At 40.1% G+C, this 21,814-nt stretch overlaps 1 protein-coding gene across 2 annotated transcripts in view; it reads right to left on the bottom strand.

The window, feature by feature from the left end:
• Nucleotides 1–21,814, bottom strand: part of LOC138635894 (glypican-5-like) — a 97,315-nt gene that overhangs the window by 49,995 nt on the left and 25,506 nt on the right. The window contains exons 3-6 of one of the 2 annotated variants that reach the window (XM_069723601.1): nt 20,264–20,967; nt 5,702–5,865; nt 4,523–4,579; nt 3,793–3,915 (exon numbers count right to left, since the gene is read on the bottom strand). In XM_069723601.1, coding sequence (XP_069579702.1) covers nt 3,793–3,915; nt 4,523–4,579; nt 5,702–5,865; nt 20,264–20,967 — 1,048 coding nt within the window. The remainder of the gene's footprint in view (nt 1–3,792; nt 3,916–4,522; nt 4,580–5,701; nt 5,866–20,263; nt 20,968–21,814) is intronic. The other variant, XM_069723602.1, reaches the window with a different exon arrangement.

The following is a 21,814-nucleotide window of genomic DNA, read 5'->3' as shown; positions in this document are numbered from 1 at the left end:
AAATGATCAACAAATGGATTGTCATAACCTTATAAAAATGCAAGGCATTCAGAAGCACTCACACTGCTGCATTGTCTGTGGACCATTTCTCGAGTTAATCCCAAAACCTTGGAATCATCCCCAAAGTATGGTGATGAGTAATTAGTTCTCCGTTGTTATTGAAGGACATACACCCACTTGTTTCAAGATTTCATCCACAACAACATGACCGCAATTTGACACCCTCTTGTATCATGAGGATTAATTGTAAAATCACTGTGAACATATTCATTTTACATGCAGTACTGTGGAAGCTAAGCAAAAGAATCTGGTGCTGTTAAGGTGTTGGATCTTGGGGTTGAAATGAATATCTTTCCTCATACAGGTCCATGCAGAGAGAGATGGAAGTGATAAGCATTATGATTGCTGACTGCTGACTTTGTTGGCTAAAAAAAGATTATTTTCCTCTCCAGAGAATAAACTGTACATTCTGTCTCTATACTGTGTAAAGCAGCTCAATACAAATGAATCCCTAAGGAGTTTGTGGGTCAAAAAATGTGTATCAAGTGGCAGAGTGCAAGTAGATCATCCATTAATACACTGTTTACAGAGTCAGGCTGAACTAAAACAGGATTACAACTTGATTTTCTCTCTGTTTCTTTTACTTATTTTTTTGTTGTTGTACCGTCAGGTTACAATCTAAATGTTAACGTCTTCCTCGTTCGCATCATTTAATCAAACAACTCGAAGCTACAGCGAGACCTACTGTGGCAAGTGTGCGATGCCAAGTTACCCCTCATAAACACAAACTAATCACCACATACCAATTATCTTTTCAGCACTTTTTACACTGCTGATGCCAACTTCTCTATTCACTGTCTTACTCCACCATCAAGAATCAAAAACCGTTGTTTCCGACTGGTGGAGCTTACTGTATGCTCAAAACCAGCTCTTATACCAGGAAAGAATTCTTTACATTTCAACACAATCCTGAATTTAAACATTATTTCCCCTTAATTTACCATCTATGCCTAAGTATTCTAGGTCTGGTTATGACAGGGAGAAATGCAACAATAACTTATTGTCTAATGATCCCCTCAATGGCGTTACCTCCTCATGTGTTTTCAGTTAACAGGCTAATTAAGATCTTTATGATGTCAAATAGTTTCTCTAGCTTGCAGCATCATTTAAAAACATGCACACACTACCTCAAAGTATGTGTCAAAAGTTTTTTTAAAAGGCAAGAAACAACAGGAATGATCGTTATCATAATTAAAGTGATGCGAGAGGGCAATTAATTATTTAGCTTTGTGGTAACACAACAATAGATATATTGTAACTGGCCGATCTAAATAAAGAATGGGGAAATTTCAGTTGATCATATCTTTCCAGAAAAGACGGTGCGAAGTATTCACACATGTGATGGGGAAAATGTTAAGAGATGTTTGAATACATGCCAGCACAGACTTTTAGTTGTAAGTACAACTGCTTGCCCCCCGCTTGCCACTCTGTCATCAGATGCTGAATAAAGAGAGGAAGGGAATTTCAATCCCCCAATGACTTTGATGTGCTTTGAAGTATTATAACATACAAGTGTGCCTTCCTGTGTGTGTGTTTTCACATGTGGATGTGTGTCTCCTTGCCTGAGCGCATTATGATAGTGTCTGAATGAATAACCCTCCAGCTGTTGACTAGCATATGCATCCCGTGTGGATTGATATGTGAGTGTGTGTGAGTACAAGAGTCGATGTCCTGGGTGTGGGGAAAACCCACTAAGTCCTCAGAGGCTTTGTGCGCCCACTGCACAGGAAGTAAGACAGACTAGCACAGTGGCAACAGCGTGTCCAGTTTGGATGATATCATTTGCGTCCTCTTCACTGCACACCTTTTCTAATATTTTGCCATCTCACTCTTTTCCTTTTTCTCATCTCTGTTGACATTTTCATGCAGTTTTCCCAGTCATGGTCCAGGCAGTGGCAGTGATGTCCAAGTCTTTCCCATTCAGCCTCATAGGAGGGTCTTTGTTTCCCCTCCAGGCTTTGGGGGTCCCCACGGCAGGGCTGTGCCCCATTCCACTGACTTCACAATGGATCTTTATGCTGCCAAGGCCCCCCCCCCCACCCCCCACCATCACTCCACCATGCTTCCCTCATCAGGGGCACACCAAAGCACAGGGGGCACCACGGCACCAAAACGGCAACCCCTTTCATGCCCTGTTCTGTCCTCCTTCCTCTGTAATGCATGCCAACAGAGTCAGATACAGTGAAAGAGGTTAGCTGAATAGCCACAGGCCAATCTGAACAGTTTATGAGTGGTGTCTGTCACCGGCCATGATGAATGGGTGGTATGCTCAATGTGTCTCAGCCTTTGGCAGATCCTCTTCAGTTGGGAACAGTATTGGGCCAGTAAAATATCATGAGAGGAGAGGAGAGGAGAGGAGAGGAGAGGAGAGGAGAGGAGAGGAGAGGAGAGGAGAGGAGAGGAAAGGAAAGGAAAGGAAAGGAAAGGAAAGGAAAGGAAAGGAAAGGAAAGGAAAGGAAAGGAAAGGAAAGGAAAGGAAAGGAAAGGAAAGGAAAGGAAAGGAAAGGAAAGGAAAGGAAAGGAAAGGAAAGGAAAGGATTTGGAAAGATGTCTAATTCTTCATAAAGATTTCTGACAAAATGCTGTTGCCAAATACTGGCAATAATAAAAAGTGTTTGGAATCCACGACATCTGTTCCTGTACATGATGTCTTCCCATGTACTCATGTAAAGTATGATATATGGCTTAATCCAGAAAAATGAACAAGGGCCAAATGATCTGACCAACACTCCTGTGGAAAAGGCATCCCCCGGACCTCAGTTCTCCTCTGTCAAAGTTAATGTTGTCAGTGCCAAGAGCTGAGGTTGCTATGGTAAAGGGAGCCAGTTTAAGGCCACCACAGAAGAGGGAGAGCGTAACCTTGTCATAACTGACTGAGTTTCTAGAACATTTAAGAAAGAGATCCAGCAGGGGGAATAATTTTCAGACTCACATTGGCTCAGTTATCTGCATTATTTCTCTGCTCTTCTCATGCTGACTGAGAAAGTTCATAACACCGCACACACTCACACACACAGAAATACAGAGAGTAAGTACTTCAGTCTCTGAGAGATGTGCCCAAAACCATAAGCAGGGAAAGGGTTCCAGGGCCACACCTATAAATCAGCACAAAATAAAAACCTCATAAATTTCTGAAAGAATGGAGCAGAAATAGAGAGAGAGGTACAGATAATTCATTAACTGACTCTAATACAAAGGAGAAGAGAGCCTTGCAACTATTTGTTGTGCCTGCATTTACTCAATGTGAAGATGGGTTTAATGACTTCCTTATTTCCACAGTGATGAACAACAGCCAGACGCAATGACTCCCAGCCTCATATTATCCTACACAAGCACACAAACAAATACAGAGATTTTGTCACTTTTTCTCAAATCTGTCTTCAAAACTTACATTTCTCAAAGCAAGGTATTAAATTCAAGGTGGAACTGGAGTGACATGTTTGAAATGCTGTCTACAAGACAGCATCTACAACACTGCAATGTCATTTTAATAAAATATAAGTTCTTTTTTTCCAACATCGAATGTGGCAGAGGAAAAAATGTTGCCTAAGTGTAAGAACAAACTGCTGTCAGAGCGGTACAAGTGTAAATTCCTAAAGTAATATTCACTATTCGTATTAAAATAGGAAACTCAATAGGTTGCCAGTTAGAGGACGTGTTATTGAAATTATTTGTTTTTAAAAAGTCCAAAACAGTTTTCTTGTTGTGTCCATCGTAGTGTTCAGCTCCTACCTTTCCACCACACCATCTCCACTCCAACAAGTGGAATCGTCCACTACGTTCTCCCCCTCACACAGCATCTCTGGCAGCGCTGCAAAGAAGGACTTATAGCGCTGAAGGTACATCAAGAACTCCCTGAGGAAAAACAAGCAGAAAGACCATAGTGATATTTATATATATTCTGAATCAACAGCCATATTAGAAAGCATACAAGTGAGTGGAATGTGTGACCACATTTTTGCTGTGTGCTCCTCAAAATAATACTTTGAGACAATAACACTAACAACAAATAGTAACTGCATTCAATCCAACAATACATGCATGGGAGGAATACAAGTCATGATATTGATTGATGCAGAAAATGAATGGCTTTAAATGTGACCACTTCCCTGCATCAACACATTTTTCTCAAATATGCTGTGGAACACATGTTATCAATATAGACCATGTCATCTTCAGAAAAACAATGGCATCATGTTTTGATCGGACACACATTGTTGCCACCCTTGAGGCGGAGCAAAAAACAGCAGGGGTCACGAGAGGTTTTGTGCGGAGTTCATCAGTGAAATCACTGTTCAAGAATAACAGACGTTATGTTTTATCTGTTTTGTAAGACAAAATATGCATCAATCATCCAAAACACAAAGCTAGTCTGTTTAAGTCAATTCAACAGGTATTTAATAGTCACAATACTGTAGGAGCTGTGTATTGAGACAAATAAGTCTGTTCAGTTCATGCTTACCTAGAGAGTGTTCTCAGACTATGTTTATTGTTCTTGGAGGGTTTCAGGGGTAATGAGCTGGTAATGATGGGAGTTGGAGTCCAGGGGAGATTGTTGCAAGCAATGAGGATGCAGGGAGGTGAGAGGGAGATTGAGAGAAAGAAAAAAGGAAACAAAAGGACAACATGACAGGACATGTGGGGAAGAGGGAGAAAAGACAGTCAATTGACCCTGGAAATCATGCACATGCAGAAGATGGTCACACCACAGATGAATCAATAACCATTTCACCCCATACCACCAGTAAGTATTAAAACCGATAATGTTATGTATTGCATATGTTAAGTCAGTAAACAAACTCAAGCAAACACCTGCGTATGTGCACACAGTTAAATAATCACAGGAAAGCCAAAGGAAGTTTGGCTGAATTTCTCGATTCACGTTTTTCCCCCCAGTAAAACAAAATGTAAATGTTGCTCTACTTTATCATGTTTCATATTTTTTGACAGTACATTATTCTCCCTTTACTGCACTGGGCGCTGCCATGAGCTGTGATGTGATGTGATACGCTTACATGTGCTCTGGTCGGGGTTGGCAGCAGGCAGAGAGCTGGATTGTGTTGCCATGAATGGTGGTGGCAGTGCCAGGCCAGACCTGTCAGCTAGGCTGGCATGGGTGCAGTGATTCATGGTTTGGGACAAGGTCAGGCAGGCAACACTGTGTGACTGTGTGTGTTCTTGTATGTGGTGCTATTTAAGCCGAGGCCCGGCTGGTGTGCAGAGTTGGTGGTATGGCCGTCTGGGTAAACAGGAAATTGTTGGTCTGTCAAGATTAATCTTACCCACACTCCCCCTTACTACCAGCTGCTGTGGGCACAGGATGGCTGTCTCAGGGGGCCAGGTGGAGGGCACAGATTGTAGTGCCAGGCAGTACATTTACTGTGTGAGGGTGTGTGTTGTGTCCAAGTAGCCATATGAAGAAAGCGAGAAGTGATGGCAGCTGTGAATAGAAGTTGGCTAACCCCTCAGGCTATGTCATATAGATGGGGCCAGCTTTTGTTTCATTTAAATGTACTTTCCATCTTGCTGAGCATTTAGCAGTACAACTAATTAACATGCTAAAACCTGTAGCTGAATATTTGTCAGCATTAAATATTTACAACGGGCAGTTGTAAACACTCAGTGCATAGCTTTGTCTTACCTTCTTAAGTGGGCTAACTTCCCCAGCCACTGCTCTGGTAAAGGTTGGGAAGGGACGGCAGATGGAAGAGGAGAAGAAGAGGTCACGGTAGGGGTTGTGACCTCTGGGCTTGTAGGCTGCACGCTTGTAGGTTCCCCAGTAGACAGGCCACACACCTTGTCCACCTGTGGAAAGAGAGCAAACATACACCTGTTAAGCTAAGAAAACCTATATAAGTATGGGTGGCTTCCAAACCACCAACTGACACACACTCAACTGAAAGCATTTACACGTAAATACATTATTAGAGTGTAAACGCCTTTTTTCAGACTGGTGCCATCCCCGTTTCGATGCCTACATTTCAGTTGAATGATTTTGGAATGAAGGGGTAATTATAGAACAGCGAAGTTCAGAGTAACAGACAACATGGGAAAACGGTCGTTGTGAAGTGAGGGACGTGATGAAAGAAAATGCCGTGATGAGTGAGTTATTGACAGGAGGACTGACAGTAAATGTAAAACATTCCACTACGTCATGGAGGTGAACGCACGTCCACACAGTTGGCAATGATGGCAAGTATCTCCAGTGGGCTGTTAAAGTCAGCAGAGGAGAGGAGGAGACAGCCGGACCATGAGAATAAAGTGTGCTTCAAACCGAGAAGCAAAATCAATGACACTTCATTGGCTTAAAAGCCTCTGGGCAGCGTTATTAAGTGGTCCTCAATTAACCAGAGACAGACTGTAATGGCTCTTGCATGCTGGACTGAATAACTACTTATAGGGATCAGTGCATATAGAGTGCTTTGTCTATAGGGATTAGTAATTTTACCAGTTAGGGTCATCTAACAGAACTACGTAATATTTGGTGACATAATTTATTAATTTCTGATTTAGAAATGGGAGCCTTACAGTAAGAAGCAGTGGTAATGATTCAGGTCGATCTCAGTGGCCATCTTATTCTTAGTAATCGAAGTAATTCGAACATACAGTTTACTTCTTATTTTACTACATTGAGTGAGGGCAGAATGACGGTTTTTACTTTAAAAAATCTGAAGTTGTAAGTGTTTTGCATTTACAAAAGTAGGGATTTTTTTATTATTACAACTAGCTGCTCTTCATGAGGTCAATAACGATCTAAACCACAAAACAAGTGATCATCTCCAATTCTAATCCTGCAGAGATGCTCTGGACATGCATATAAGTAAAATCATAAAAATGTAAAAGGTTTTCCTCATATTGTTAGGCACAGTAATGTTAGTGTTTAGGATGGCCTGTGATGAGCCCAGAAAAAAATGGAATGCACAAACAAATACATAAACTTAATCTGGGAGGGAATGAGCAGGCATGTGTGTTTAAATTGTTGCTTGAAGAGGTGTGTCCACATGCTGGGAAGAGTTTGGATTAGTTTGGAAACAGCTGAAATATGTGTTAACAGTCACAAAATGTGTCCTGACATCCTGCTAAAAATATATTTTCCCTCCAGGGTGAGGCAGATCTGTCATCTCATGTGCCATATTAATGGAAGTTTTTATATAACAGCAGGCTACTCCTGAGCAGTGGGACTGTCAGTGGCTCAGGAATCAGAGATAACACTATAACCAACTACCTGAGTATTTTTCTTCTTCATTGCACTGTTTGCACTTCACTCTTCGTGGTGGCCTTTCTCCCCAAACTTTTTCTTGACAACTACCTGGTCTTAAATCTTCCCTGAAGGCAGACGCTGGGCACGCGGAAGGTTCTTTTACTGCATTAACCTTAGCTCCCCTTGGACCCATAAAACATGCTCACATGTGGTCGAGCGACTCTCAGCCACACATGCACAGGCCACACATACGCATGTGAACATGGCACACACACATTGCATTGTGGCAGTGAGAATTGACAGAACATAGCAACTGTTTTGTCCACGCAGTCTGTCAACACACTTAGCCTGCGTTGCAGTGCTTCTGTGGACCATCTTTTTTGCATTGCGTCATCTGCATTATGGCACAACATGATGTGTTAAGACATTTATCAGAGCACAAATCTGAAAACTGGTGCTTGTAATGTTTTATGAAACAGAGTTAAAATCAAATATTTGATTGTTTAGTCCAGTAATCAACATTGGCAAGAAAATACTGGTTATAGGTGCATTTATAAATGTCAAGACCGTGTCATTTCACCATGCAAACTTGCTTAAACCTTGATATAAACCAAATGTATAAATACTTTGCCACCATGGAAGATACTGTTGAAGTGAATACTTCCTTATTTAGCAAAAAAAAAAAGAATATATAAATCAAATTCCTGAGAGCAATACCACATGTTCCAAGCAACATAAAGTCCTATGACATCATGTCCAGACTAGCATTTGTGAGGTCTAGCAATGTGCTTGTGGAAGAGTGTGTGTGTCTGTATGAAAGTGGTGCAGTTGGCAGGCTGTGCAAGAAGCATGTGTGCAAATGGCCGAGCAGAACCAAGACAAGTCTTTAACAACAGTTGCACTTTTTTTGTTAAGGAGATATTATGTTTATGATGCATTTTATGAAGGATTTATCCTTTTCAGTACCCCACTTCATTCTTTAAAATGTATGTTGGTTACTGTGACCTACATATGATTGGCCAGGCCAAAGATCAACCTGGGTAAATAGATATGATATCAAATGGGGAAAAAAAGCTACTACGTACTCTCGGGGAATCTCCACAACAGAACCAATACGTGTAAAGTGACAGGAGCCTTTCACACTGCTCAGCAAATGTAAACATAATAACATACCCAAGCAGTGGAGAAAATATATTTCAAATATCATCAGAAATTAACAGTAGTATTGTTATTCTAGCATTAGTTTTGAGCTAGCAGGAACATTAAGGACAGGGTTTTACATATTTGTTTAATACTACTGACAACATTGTAACTCCACTTTTTTTTTTTTTTTTTTTTTGTATTTACTTTTAACGTTGAATTTTAAATACATGTCAAAAGACCAAAAATGATAAATTAAGTACAACACTTCAGGAAATGGTCTGAGCTGCAGGTTATCATGTCTCAAAGCGGTGATAAATCACAGATTAGGATGGGATCTAATCCTGTCATTGCGAACATCTCAACGAGAAATCCAGTCCCATTTCTCACCTGCCTTCATATGACACTTTGCTATTCTCAGAGACAAAAAATTAAATATCTGTGTGAAATATCAACATCAAGAGGAGGTCACACAGTTCTGTTTGCATTACCTCATTATTTTTACAACCAAACTGCAAGAGAAGAGGTTCAAAAACACTGGACTTTTGAAGGCTTAAAAGACGCACATATCAAAACAATAAAAATAAATTAAAAAAAATCATTCTGATGCCCAAGTAAACATACAGCAGTGTAAACAGAACACAAAGTCACTGTAGGGAAAATAAACAGTATCCTCTAAGGATCCTCTTGAGAAGTAGAATCGTGCTCTTATAGGTTGGATCTTATGATCACATAATCCTGAAGGTCAATCAGATGACAGGCTGAATAACGACAGGGGCTAAAACATGGCCATAAATCAATTATCTCCTGACCTGATGATGGCGTGAGAATGAAAATCTTATTCGGGCACAGCGTGAGTACTTGGTTTTGTGTGTATGTGTGGGTGACCACCTGTTTGTCCTTGTTATACCTTCACAATTTCAGCTATTTTGTGGAACATTCCTTCTATGATTGCCTGAGGACAGAGGCTGATGGAGGGCAGATTGATGGGACGCATGTTCTCCACGTGGGAAGACTTTGGGGAAATACAAGGCATGTATTCTATGTGCATTTGAGCTACCCAATGAAATTTGATTTTTACCGCTGCAGGCAGGATGGATCAGTGTTTTTACAACGACACTGCATGCATGTGTTTTACAGGTTTAGATTTAGTGGTTTGTACATCAACAGAATGGACGTAACTCCTCAAATAAAAATGGATGATTTATTTGTACCTGACAAAAGTGTGTGCTATAGGATCTGTTTCCATGTAGCTGTGTGTGTATATGTGCCTTATGCACACATCTTCCTGAAGCAAGAGAGTGTAAAAAGAGCACAGCAAGAGAATCAGTTCCAAACTATCCAAACCCAGGGCCATCCCTCCTCTAGGGGAGTATTGGCTTACAGATAGCAGCGGTGGTCTTTCTTTCCAGTTTATTTATCAAGGGATTACCCAGTAAAGCCAAGGGAACTTTCTCAGCCCCCTCTCACCCCAAGCACATTGCATTATGGGATGAGGAAGGCTTATGCAGTCAATGAAGACCACCATCTACCCCTTTTCAACTTCAATTTCAACTTCTTTAATGTCATTCCACTATATGACATACAGACATACAGATGGGTCAAAAAAACGTTTCTCACAGTCCCAAAGCGTGCAAATAAAAACACAAAACAAGAAAAGCACAAATATGCAACAACAACTAAAAAAAACAAAAGAAAGCAGACAATGTAGTGCAAATATGGGTCAGTTCAGAGTTAATGGGGCAAGGGGAGAGAGGGAAGAGAGCCCAGCATCCCGACAGCCTCATGGGCGAAGCTGTTCCTCAGTGTGGAGCGCTGCAGGGTCTTGCGGTTGGAGCTGTGCCTCATTCCTGTCCTTGTTGTTGGGGTTCGGGGGGGGCACACACCACAATATTTTCTGTGGAGTGTGTGCTATATACGCGCACACACACATACGGTTGTGCTGGCTAATGCTACCAACTGTTTAATTCCAGGCACAACACAGTATTTGTCAGCTCTGCCAAAGTGAACAACAGTTAAATGCAATTTCTATAGAGCAACAAAGCATACAAATTTTGCCTTGGTTGGCTTTTGATGGCTCTGGTGGTTGAGCACAGGATTGTTTTTCAATCTCACAGAGGCCAAGTGTGTTGAAATAAAAAAAAAAAAAAAAAAACAGTCACATACTGAGATTGTGTTATATCAACAGTTCCTGGCCCTAGCTAAAACAATATCCACTTTTTAACCAAGCCTCAGGGACTGTACTCACTTATGATAGTTATGCATCATAACGCTGAATGACCTAAATGGAAACTGAGCTCACAGATTTATAAACCACTAGGTTTGTGCCATACTGGTGACCTAGTCAGGATGGATACTGCCTTCACCCAAAGTCAGCTGAGATAAGCCCATGTGACCCTGTACAGGATAAAGCTTCTTTTTTTTTGCCATTACTTGTACGATTTATAATTTCTTCATGAAGTTCTTCTTGATGTGCATTTTTAGTAAGTGTGTCTACATGTGTGTCAATTTGTTAATTGTATCACCCTGATTCACTATAGCAACTACTGAAAATTGTCTCAGTTTTCCATTAATATATCTCTAAGAATGCTCTTCAATTCACTGCTTATATCTAATATCCAAACAACAGTCACTGCCATCTCAAGACTCAATCGTAAACCGTTTTTCTCAGAACAAGCAGTATTCTCCCTTAATTTCGGTTTTGATACATGACACACCAAACACAAAGAAAAGAGACGTGTCAAAAAAAAGAAAAAGAAAAAACTGTTTCATACACTGATGTCACCTTTGGAACATGCTTTTTATTAAATATGGATGTTTCAATGGGAGTGATATAAGAGCAAAAGGATCTATTTGGTATTTGCTTCATTGTGGTTGCTAACTCAAGAGAGAAACAAATAAGAAAAATACAGACAGTAGTCAAGTTAAAGCAACAGGCCACAGGTTTAAATTGCTGCTAGGCTTTTTATTCCACTGCTACTTTGGCAGCACAGTTGGTTTTTTTTATATTTTTCCCCAAGAAACGCCGAGAAAACAATATAATTTCAAATGACTGGAACTTTTGAGCTGCATGATAATTGTGTTTAAACAAATAACAATTTACAACCTTAATTGCAACACAAATTAAGATAGAAAGGGAGGGCCCACTACATGTACATTGGAACTGTTTCCATTTCTTTTTTTTTCCTGAGTACATTTTTCAACATGTTAAAATAGAAGAAATCCAACATCAACCTTATACCTAGTGTTTCAGGAGCAACTATTGTAAGGCAAGCAGTCTCGCAGTTACATCTGCTTTTGTCCCACCAAAATGACCAGAAAGGGAACATAACATGAGTTTGTGAGGATCAATACTCGATACGATGTGTAACAGTTTATAATCACAATAATCTTCTATCCAAAAATAACCTATAGAGACGGTCCAGCCAAATAAAAACCTTTTGTCTTTATTTTGCAGGACCAGCAGTGTTGTGGTGGAGGCCTTGAGTTTAAGGAAGCAGGCTTGTGACTGGATATTTGCCAATTAAAACCTTGGACCATCTGGGAAAATCTGGGTGGGTTAGGGGAATAAAAAAGTCTCTCTTCCCTCGACAGCACTGTTAGGTTGTGTTTTACATTTAACCACACACTGAGACAAATGTAGGCTTTAAGGTGTTGAGTTTAATCACACCATCATGGCCTTGGGCACCCTAGACCAGGACAGCTTTGTTTTTCATCAATAATATATAGCAAGGTAACTGTATTCCCCCAAAAAATAGCATACCTGGGTCTCCACAGAATATCTAAAGGGATTCTGGGTGGAGTAGACACTCTATATAAAATGCTGATGATCTACAATGAGAGGGTTCATCTGTAAATTATGTGTTCAACCTGGTATTTTCATAAATTATAATACACAAATTATCAGAGGACTTTTTCATATATAGCTGCACATCTCAGAAGAAAAAAATGTTTGCTGGTTAGATATTTAAAGATTGTGCTCTGACCTGTTGATTATGGTAAACGACCTTGTGTTGAGTGACAGACAGAAAGCAGCATTTTCATTAGTGTGACTCAACACTGGTACAAAAAGAGGCCTACTAACAAAGTGTCTGTCTAAGATTTTTTTTCTATGTGCCTACTGAAGTAAAAAGTTATGTTTCAGCTAATGAACACAACGTACCAGAAATTCTTTCTATGGATCATGCAATAAATCATAGTTCGTATTAACCAGAAAATAAAGTCTGACTTCCAGCCTAATTTTAAAATGTTTATGTAACTGCTCATCACGAACTCCTTCATAATGAATTAAATATTCCACAGTAAAAGTGGCAACTTATTTAAGTCTGTAATATGCAAGAAAGAGAACACAACATGCTTAAAGTTTAGAAACTCTACCACTGCACTGATATTATATAATACTTAATAGACAAGGTAACAGATGACATCACAAGTGTCTTATGACATTGAGAAAATAACTACGATCATTAATGATCGATTAACTGAAATTAAGTAACTGTGAGCTTGTCTAATTAAAATACCTATAATTAATATTACTATTAATTACAACAGTCTACTAATAATGCTAAACTAAAGCCATTTCAAACTGAACTAACACCATCCTTCATTCTGTTCATATGTATAGTGACACTTCAGTCCTTTTGGTCAAGACGAATTAAAGCTGGTGACCGTTAGAACAGGCAAAAATGAAAGAAAACTACATCAAAGACAGATGCATCTGTTATATAAACTGTAAAAAGCAATAATTTCTGAATACAAAACAAAAAAATTGTCATCCATTTATGGGTTTAGGTTCATCCAACAAACAGCACACTCTGAAACGATATGATAATTGGGTTGTGGCTTTGAGACAACATTTTTAATAGTCAGTCTGTTTCAGTTAAAACATTCAGCGTCAACAACCCTCCTACTCATACAGGAAGGTAATTGTGACGACTTTCCACCCAGAGATCCTTTACTGAAAAAGTATAGAGGATTTACAACATCACTCTTCTCCCCTTGCCCCCCCTTTTGACGCTCTGACAGTTCTTTGTTGCCTTCTTTTACGGCCTCCTTCTTTCTAAATCACTTTGTGTACATCTTTCTCTGTCTCTGTCAATCAGTTCTCCTCTCCCCGCCTTTTTCTCTCTCTTATCCAAATGATGTCAGTGCTAATTAAAGAGAGATGCAGCCGCTCGTATATCACAGACAAAAGTCCTTCAGATTCCAATCAGTAAAGAGCACACTGAGTTTCTCTCTCCACACTGACGCTTGTTTACCCTGATTAAATCAATGGCAGATGATCTAAAAATGAGAGGCTGTTTTTTTTTCTTGTAAATAGGGGTGTTACTGTAGCGGTTGTTGACAACATTAGTCCATCTTTTTAAATACATTTACGAGAATTACAGACAGAACATTTTAAAGGATGTCTCAGTGGATTCAAGTGGTGTTATATATAGAGACAGAGGAGGAAAGGGAGCAAGAGACAGAGACAGGGGAGGAAGGTCAAGTTAGTTCATTTTGTCTTTGTCTGTGATATGGTGGAACATAGGCACGCAAGGAAAGAAAATAAGCTAAGCTCCTGAATAGAAACTTTGAGAGTTTGTATTCATATGCAGCCTTCCAATGAACCAGCAGTTACCACTAAAATCATAACACAGATGCAGTAGGCATTTGTGTTAACTTCACAGCAGCTGCTGCACGATATTGTCATGCTGGCTGGCTCAAGATTAAAGGTGCTTACAAAGCAAAGAGGCCTCTTTAAAACCTGAGCACTTTTACACAACATGGCATTCGGTTTGCGTGTGGACAAAAGAGTGAGAATCATTGTAAGACAAACACCCTAAAGTGTGAATTTTATGTGTACTCAATGCCCTATATTTTTATGGAGGTAAATAGATGAATCTATTTGTTCCATTCATGGTACAAGTGTCATCTTCAATTTAAGCCATTAAAGACGAATCTGTGATGTTTATAAGAAAGGTTATTATGCGTTTAAAACAGACTGTACATAACAGTGGACGAAGCTTCCGGCTCTGAAAGATGAGGCCGACGTGGAAGTGCCTTAAGCTGCAATACCACCGAGTGCCGCTAGAGGTTGGCTCCAAAAAGTCTCCAGCTCCATAGACTCCCACTTAACTTCTCTCATGAAATAAGAACTCAATATTTATTTATTTGTTGGTGTTCGTAGCTAAAGTCACTCCTTCTTATTAGTTTTCTGGTAGTCCATCTGAACATATTTCCATCATTATTCAGAAAATAGGCATCAAAAAGCTGTGTTTTTGTGGGTGTGGCTGTCGATTGACAGGCCTTTAGTGCAGTCAGGGTTTGCTATTGGTGGGCGGGACGTAGACTCGTCAGTTTCCAATCAGATCGAATCAGATCCTCCGCTCTCTCACTTCCAGCTCGTCCAAATATGGTCACTTCTGGCTCCAAATCGCTTTGAACTAGCAGGATGGCAATGACCAAATGTAATTCCAATTTAGACACATATTTATCGAGAATGAAATGGTCAAAATTGAACCTGATCAACAATTCCAAAGAAGTACTTTTCTTCTGATAAAGTAAGTAAAAGTTATTGAAAAACAATAAAGTGGACAGAGACATGTTGGAGTTATTTACCAAATATTGGACAGGTTGTAAGCACAAACAAGTCATTGCATTTTTCTCTGTCTCATTTGAACTTTATTATCCAAATCAAGCCTTTGATTGTAGCAGCAGTTGTAGACTGTGACCAGTGTAGTAAAGCCGTAGGAATACCCTCTTTGTTGGTTTATATATTAGTCTCATAAAAGGATACATCAACATTTTTGTCTGCCTGTCAACACCCTTTATTGTTCTTGTCATTGCTCTGTCTCCCCTGTCATCTCCTATTTTGTGTTAAAACAGTCCATCCTAGTAGCAGACCTCAGGCTTTGGGGGGAAAAAAACCACATTATTTAGTCCCCCTTCTGTGAGCATTTTATCAACTAAAAATCAACTACATATCTACAAAATTACAATATTTCTTAAATTATAAGATTCTACCAAAGCAAGTCGTGGGTCACAGGGGAACATAATATACTAAGGACAACTGCTTTGTGTTCATATCCATATTTAATGGCTCAGCAATCAATTATGGGGCCATTTATCTTTTCAAATAGAGGAGAAGAAATGGAGGAAATTTGTGTGGTTTTGACGTCTGCTGCATATTATCAGCATATCACAGTGAGGCAAAGACTGAAAGAGGGAAGAGGAGAGTGGCAAAAATGTATGAGGGTGACTGAGGAGAAAATAGGCTGCACCCACCATCATTAGCTAATGGACTGCTGAGTAAGCCAGTAAGTCAGCTTGAGGGTTAGAACCGGTGCCAAAGGCGCACACAAGAAAGATGGGTTAGGCATTTAAATTGGCCATGAGTGCATTTTGCGTCAGCAGCCATTCTGCTCACACTCAGAGAAATTTGACGTAGGAGCTAAATGCAAAGGCCTGAGCCTGTGTGGATTATCATTTTATTTGATCATATATATTTTAACATTTACTTTCATCATTAATTTGATAGTGACAATCAAAAATGTACAGTACCAGAATCACAAGTAAAAGCTACAGGAATGCAATGCCACTGACTTTCACAATGGTGAAACATTAGCATCCAAAGATATTCTTGTGAGTAAAGCTTTAGATCTCTGATAGACTAGCCTGAGTATATATCATATCCCGTCTGTAATGATATTAACTTGAATTGATTTGCCAGTGTTTGCCATGGACTTCCAACAAAAATTATGATAACTTTTTGTCACTAACTCTTTTCAATATCATTATATTCACCAGTCATATTGTGAAAGTATGAATAACAACAAAGTTTGTTTTCACACCAGTTGATATTCCTTCAATTTATTGTGGGCTAGAGAAAAAGAAAATGTGCTTGCAATGTAAGCCGCTACAGTCTACTGAGGTGCCGCCATGGTGAATGGAAAGCGTCCAATCATCCCATTGGCCCTTGTTTCCATTATCTAAAGGCCCAGGCTGCTATTATCATTCCTCCATAAGACAGTAATGAGAAGGTGGGTTAAAACCAACAAGCGGATAAGGTAGACCAGCGTATAAACTGCTCTAATCTGAACCACTGTTACTACTTTCTCACTGGCACAGTGAGCAACTGAGTGGCTGAGTGAAGGTGTGAGAGAATACATGCTTCTGTGTGTTAAAATTTAAACGAGTGTGCCCATCTTTACCATGTGGGTAGGAGACATAAAGTTTCCCTGCAGGTCAAATGAGCCATATCATTTTTATGGGCATGTCAATAAACAGCAGTCTGCACAGCTGACTGTGAAGGGAGAAACTTTAAGATGAATTCAACACACAGTATTCAGAAGGAGAAAACCTCACTAAGCACTTGAGCTACCATTTGCACCGGGGCCCAATAAGAGCAGCCACTTTTACTGGATATTTTCCAGTTTTCGCTTAATTGTGTCTACTCGACATAATCCAGCTCCAGGCTCCCCCAATATCCATAACCACTTCCCTTCAAACCACGTTCACGCTCCAGCTCAGTAAGAGCAGGAATCTGTTAAAACAGAATCTATCCTTAAAGGACTAAAAACTTGATACCTGCAGTGTGTGTGTGTGTGTGTGTGTGTGTGTGTGTAGTATACGTGTTGTGACCCATTTCCAACCCTATGACGTATAGCAACATATAGTGGAGACTGTGTAGTCTGCTGCTTGCTAAGTGAGAGAAAGAAAGAGAAAGAGAGAGGGAGAGAGAGAGAGAGAGAGAGAGACCACAAAATGGTTTGGGATAACATCCCAGTATAAAACCACACAGTCACAATAATTCCTTTAATAACAACTTCATATAATATTCTGACTGGGCAAAAAGTAGAGTTACTTCTTTATGCTTGACTTCACATACAGCATATATTATAAAATATCAACCTTATGTCTTTGCACTGTATTTGCACTGCAGCAAGACACAAAGTATAAACAAAGAAAATAGTTTAAAATAGAAGAAGTTTTAAATTTGGGTGCTCATAGAAGGGGGCAATATAGATTTTTAAGGGTGTAGGTTGCTGCAAAGACGCAGTAGTTGAGCCCTGGAGACTTACCAGTTTCCCTTGACAGGCCACTGCGGGTTCATAAAAACACACTGTTTTTAAAAGGCCATGGGCTCTGTGTGATACATGGCAGCAGAATTGTGCGTCTGCATGAGGGACTGAATAAACGTAGGTGTTCATGTTTGCTTGAAGCGTATGAGAGCACAGAAAAAGGGAGCCACCAGTGTCTGACTCGGGCCTTCCCCCCTTTTCTAGCAACTATTCTCTTGCTCCTTTTTTCCAGCTGGCTAGGTCTAGTTTGTATGGCTTAGCTGGAACCCTTTCAGTTCTGTCCCACTTGTCCCCGTACTGGGCTCCCTGCTCTGGGCCTGCCTGCCACCAGATGAATACCAAACAGGCATACACACACATACGTACATACACACACGAAATACAAGCCGGGTCTCTCTCTGCATAGTTGCATTAGGTCAGTCTTTAAGCCTGGCAACCAACTCTCCTCTGTCTGTGTGTGCATGCATGTATATACAGTTAGTGTCTATGCAGTTGAATGTGAATGCCTGATGTAGAATCATTCAGGTTGTGACGTTCCTCCACAACTTCAAAGGATCATACCAGTGGTTTCACATGTTTAAGTCCATTAACTACAAATTACTTTCCTTTAATGTGGCTGCCAACCGTTTTCCACCCGAACTGCTGTGCATGTTTTTCCAAACTTCCAGTCAAACTTTAATTTCAGTTCATTCTGGTACACTAAGAAAATGTACTTACAGGGCATGGTAAACCTTGCTGGACAAAGATAATCTGTCGCAGTGAATTTGTCTTGAATATCTTTTGTTTAAGTTACTTAATTGTTGCTGATGTTTGCATGCTAATTGCATGCTAAAGGAAGCTGTAATAATGAGGATTTAAGATTGACAAGCTATGTTGTAAAATAAACAATTATATGACAGTGAGTTTCCAATTCAGATTTGCATATTGGCAACATATTGACACACCAAAGGATCACTTGAAAATTTGATTGTGAGAAATATGAAAGTGGGTGTCTCCACTTTAAAAGATACGAAACACTATGTTTCATAAGATGTCTGGCAATATATACACTGTTAGGTTGACATGCATTACAGCACAGAACAGTAATGTTACTACCTTTTTGAGTAATGAATAATATAAGGGCTTAAAACTTTACTAATTTCATCATACTGCAGTAAACTATCTCAGAAATGCTCCATAAGTTTGATATTTTGGGAGTCTGCTTGTTTGCTTGGTTGAGTTGGTTTGAGGGATGTTATCAATTCTGTCTCTTTGCCTTCTGTGTGGTCTTGACATTTCAGTTTGGGAAGCAGTTTAGGTGGAAAATTCAGAACCATTTAAACTTGGTCAGCTCACTTCTTCTTTCTTGTGTGACCACAGTAATTACCAGTCTGGGAAAATAGCAGACAATAGGTAATTGAAAGATTGCAACTGTAAGTCAAACTAAATAGCAAAGTCGAAGAATAACCCATGAATATCTTGCACATTATGTGCCCTTTACAAAGTCGTCTTAAAGTTCAAGTCCAGTTGTAAGAACAGTTTTGGAGTAGACTTGTACACAAATATAAAGATATTCGAAAACAAGTGCTCTCTCCAGTCTCTTTTGTGGAGCTTTTGGAACCATGATGTCTAAAACTGTCCAACTCATGCCCAGCAGGAGACACATTTTCAAATGCTCTCATGCATTGATAACAGAGAATACACCTGCACTAATCTGACAACAATACCTGAAATTTAGAGGAGAGGGAGGTGCAATGGGGACACCAGGACATGCCAGAGAAACTTGAGTTACGTCTCTCTTGATGATGTACATAAATCTCTGCTAATCACCCTCTGCTCCTTGGTATATGACTCACATTACCCTCCGCCCACATACATGCCTCCACCTTTTAATTTTGCTATCGGGGGAAGGAAGGTATTGTTGAAAACATAAAAAGAAAAATTACAGTGTACTACATTTCCTGACAATTCTGATGGTATGCTATGGTAAAGCAAATTACTGACATGTAAACAAAACTACTACTCAGTGTGCATCACATCTAGCGTGTATAATGCTTTGTATGCTGTCATATATTTTAAGATGAGGAAACTGTAATGTAGACATTTAACTTTTTAGTTATATAGCCATCATATTTTGTGTTAAATTGCAAATTTAAACATGTCTGCTGAATTATTTTTTTGTTTATTCAGTATAACCTAACCATGATGCTTTCTGTGAACATAGGAATAGACATCCAAAATAAATTGTTAAACAAAAGCACAAGTTTCACTGTAAATTTAACTGCAGTATTCAGTTTGAAGAACAGTCTGGCAGTCGTTCATGAAACTGTCTTCATGTCTGTCTTCTATAATATTAACTTACAACCACATATAGCGTAAGGCATATGGTAGTACTCACATTCATGTGCCCCAATCCATGTTTTATTCACCGCTTGTGTCAGTTTCATCACAGTCAAAAATAATATTGCCCTTCAGTCAGAACCTAAACAACAATAGTGATTTTTAGTTGCCCTGCCATTTGGAAAAAATTCTCCTCCAGCCTCAGCTCAGCCTGTAGTTCTTTGGAAGAGGCTGAAAATCTTTCTGTATAAATATTATTTTTCTCTGAATAGTTTCAGCATTGCACAAACATTAATGCAGTGTTCTTTTTGCACTTGTGGGAAAAAAAAAATCGCTCATAACCCACAAGCAAACTGCACAAGCTTTCCAATCAATACATTAAACACTGCCAAAGTATATGTCTAAAACAAAGACGTTAAACAAAAAGGTTTGGAGACTTTTGCATGTGCCATTTAAGCTTCTGATTAGTGTGTTTACTCACCGTTGCAGTAATGAGGGGACCGTGGAGCTGTGTGTAGAGTAAGGCCTCGTTAACATGACCCCTGACCCCCAGCAGGGCTAATTCCAGGCTGTGGTGCCCGGCCATGGCGTGGGTTAGTTGCTCCAACAAACTGGTGTACCTCCTCCACGGCTGATCCAGCTCTGACACGCTGGCCAAGCAGCCTCGCATTACATTCAGACAGTAGCCCACGCAGGGCTTGATGAGCGTCAAGCCTCTGCAGTGGGAGCAGTACACCATCTTCACCAGGCCCTTGACACACTCTTTGGTCAGAGTTGCATGTTCGGTGGCATTCATGACCTCCAGACCTTCCTCCAGGGCCAGACCGAGTTGTCTCCCGGCCCCCAGAGCTCCAGCCAGCTCCTGGGCCATGACGGCTGGGTGAGGCCCAAAAGGATTGACGTCCTGTCTGATCATACGGAGACAGTCCCCCATTTCACTGCCTACCATCAGGCTGCCTTCGATGCCTGGATTGATTAGCCGCGTATAGACGAGTGGGAAGATGTTGTTAAAAAACTGGTGAACTGACGCCTCCACAGAGACATTGGCCCCCCGGAGGTAGAGGGAGAGAGAGGAGAAGAGTTGATTTACATGAGGCAGGGCATTGCGGGACAGGGATGAGTAGGTTCCCTCCAGGAGAGAACTCAAGTGGCCTTGTGAGAAGGATAGAAGGTACTGGAACATATCTGCAAGGAGAGCAGAAGGGAAACATAAAAATACGAGATAAAAGGAAGGAATGGCAGAAGATAATTTTGATTTCAATCATTAGTGAATCATTAAGGACATTATTTACAACCCCGCCATGAAATGGGTAACACATTTAAAATGCAAACACAAATCCAAACCCTGCCTCTTCACCAGCTAAGTTTGGTTTATGTGCATCAGTAAGTTAAGCTGAGAAATGAAGTTGGATATCATTGTGCATGAAGTCATCACCACAGCAAGCATATCTTAAGGAGACTGTCTCTGCTTGTCGAGACAGAGATACAAAGATAGAAACTTAACTGCATGCTGATAACTGCTGTATATTCCCGATTACTATTTGCCACCTACTTACAACACACACTAGAAGTGGTTTAGTCATCCATTTCTCTTTTTGTTTCCTAGTAACCAAGTGAAACTTCCCCATTTTACTGCTCACTGACATGGTTCAATGTTAAATATGACTTTATCGGTAACGCAAGTCAATATTTGTTATTTCATATTCCAATTTTAAAACTATCGTAATATGGGAATCTCACTGATCTCTACCTAGGCTGTTACCTCTGCTGTACATCCAACTCATCCTTCTATAACCTTTTCCACCCATCCATCTAATCCTGTAAACGTATGCCCAGTTATCCTTTCCTGCATCTCTCTTTACATTTTCGACTGTGTATACAGTATGGTAAGAGTGTGTCCAACCCTCTTCTCTGGGGTGTGATGTCAGCTTAAAAGCATGATAGTACATGAAGGAGCAGCAGCAACTGTGCAGAAACTGAAACAGGAAAAAGAAGGTGCCAGCACACATATCCCCAGTGCTACCAATAAACA

Source organism: Brachyistius frenatus, unplaced genomic scaffold (genome assembly GCF_029030835.1).
Source record: "Brachyistius frenatus isolate BFR_SWC_R1_liver_20210118 unplaced genomic scaffold, ASM2903083v1 Contig_337, whole genome shotgun sequence".
Lineage (NCBI taxonomy): Eukaryota > Metazoa > Chordata > Actinopteri > Embiotocidae > Brachyistius > Brachyistius frenatus.
The sequence above is the reverse complement of the archived record's forward strand: the minus strand, read 5'-3'. Positions and strand labels throughout refer to the sequence as shown.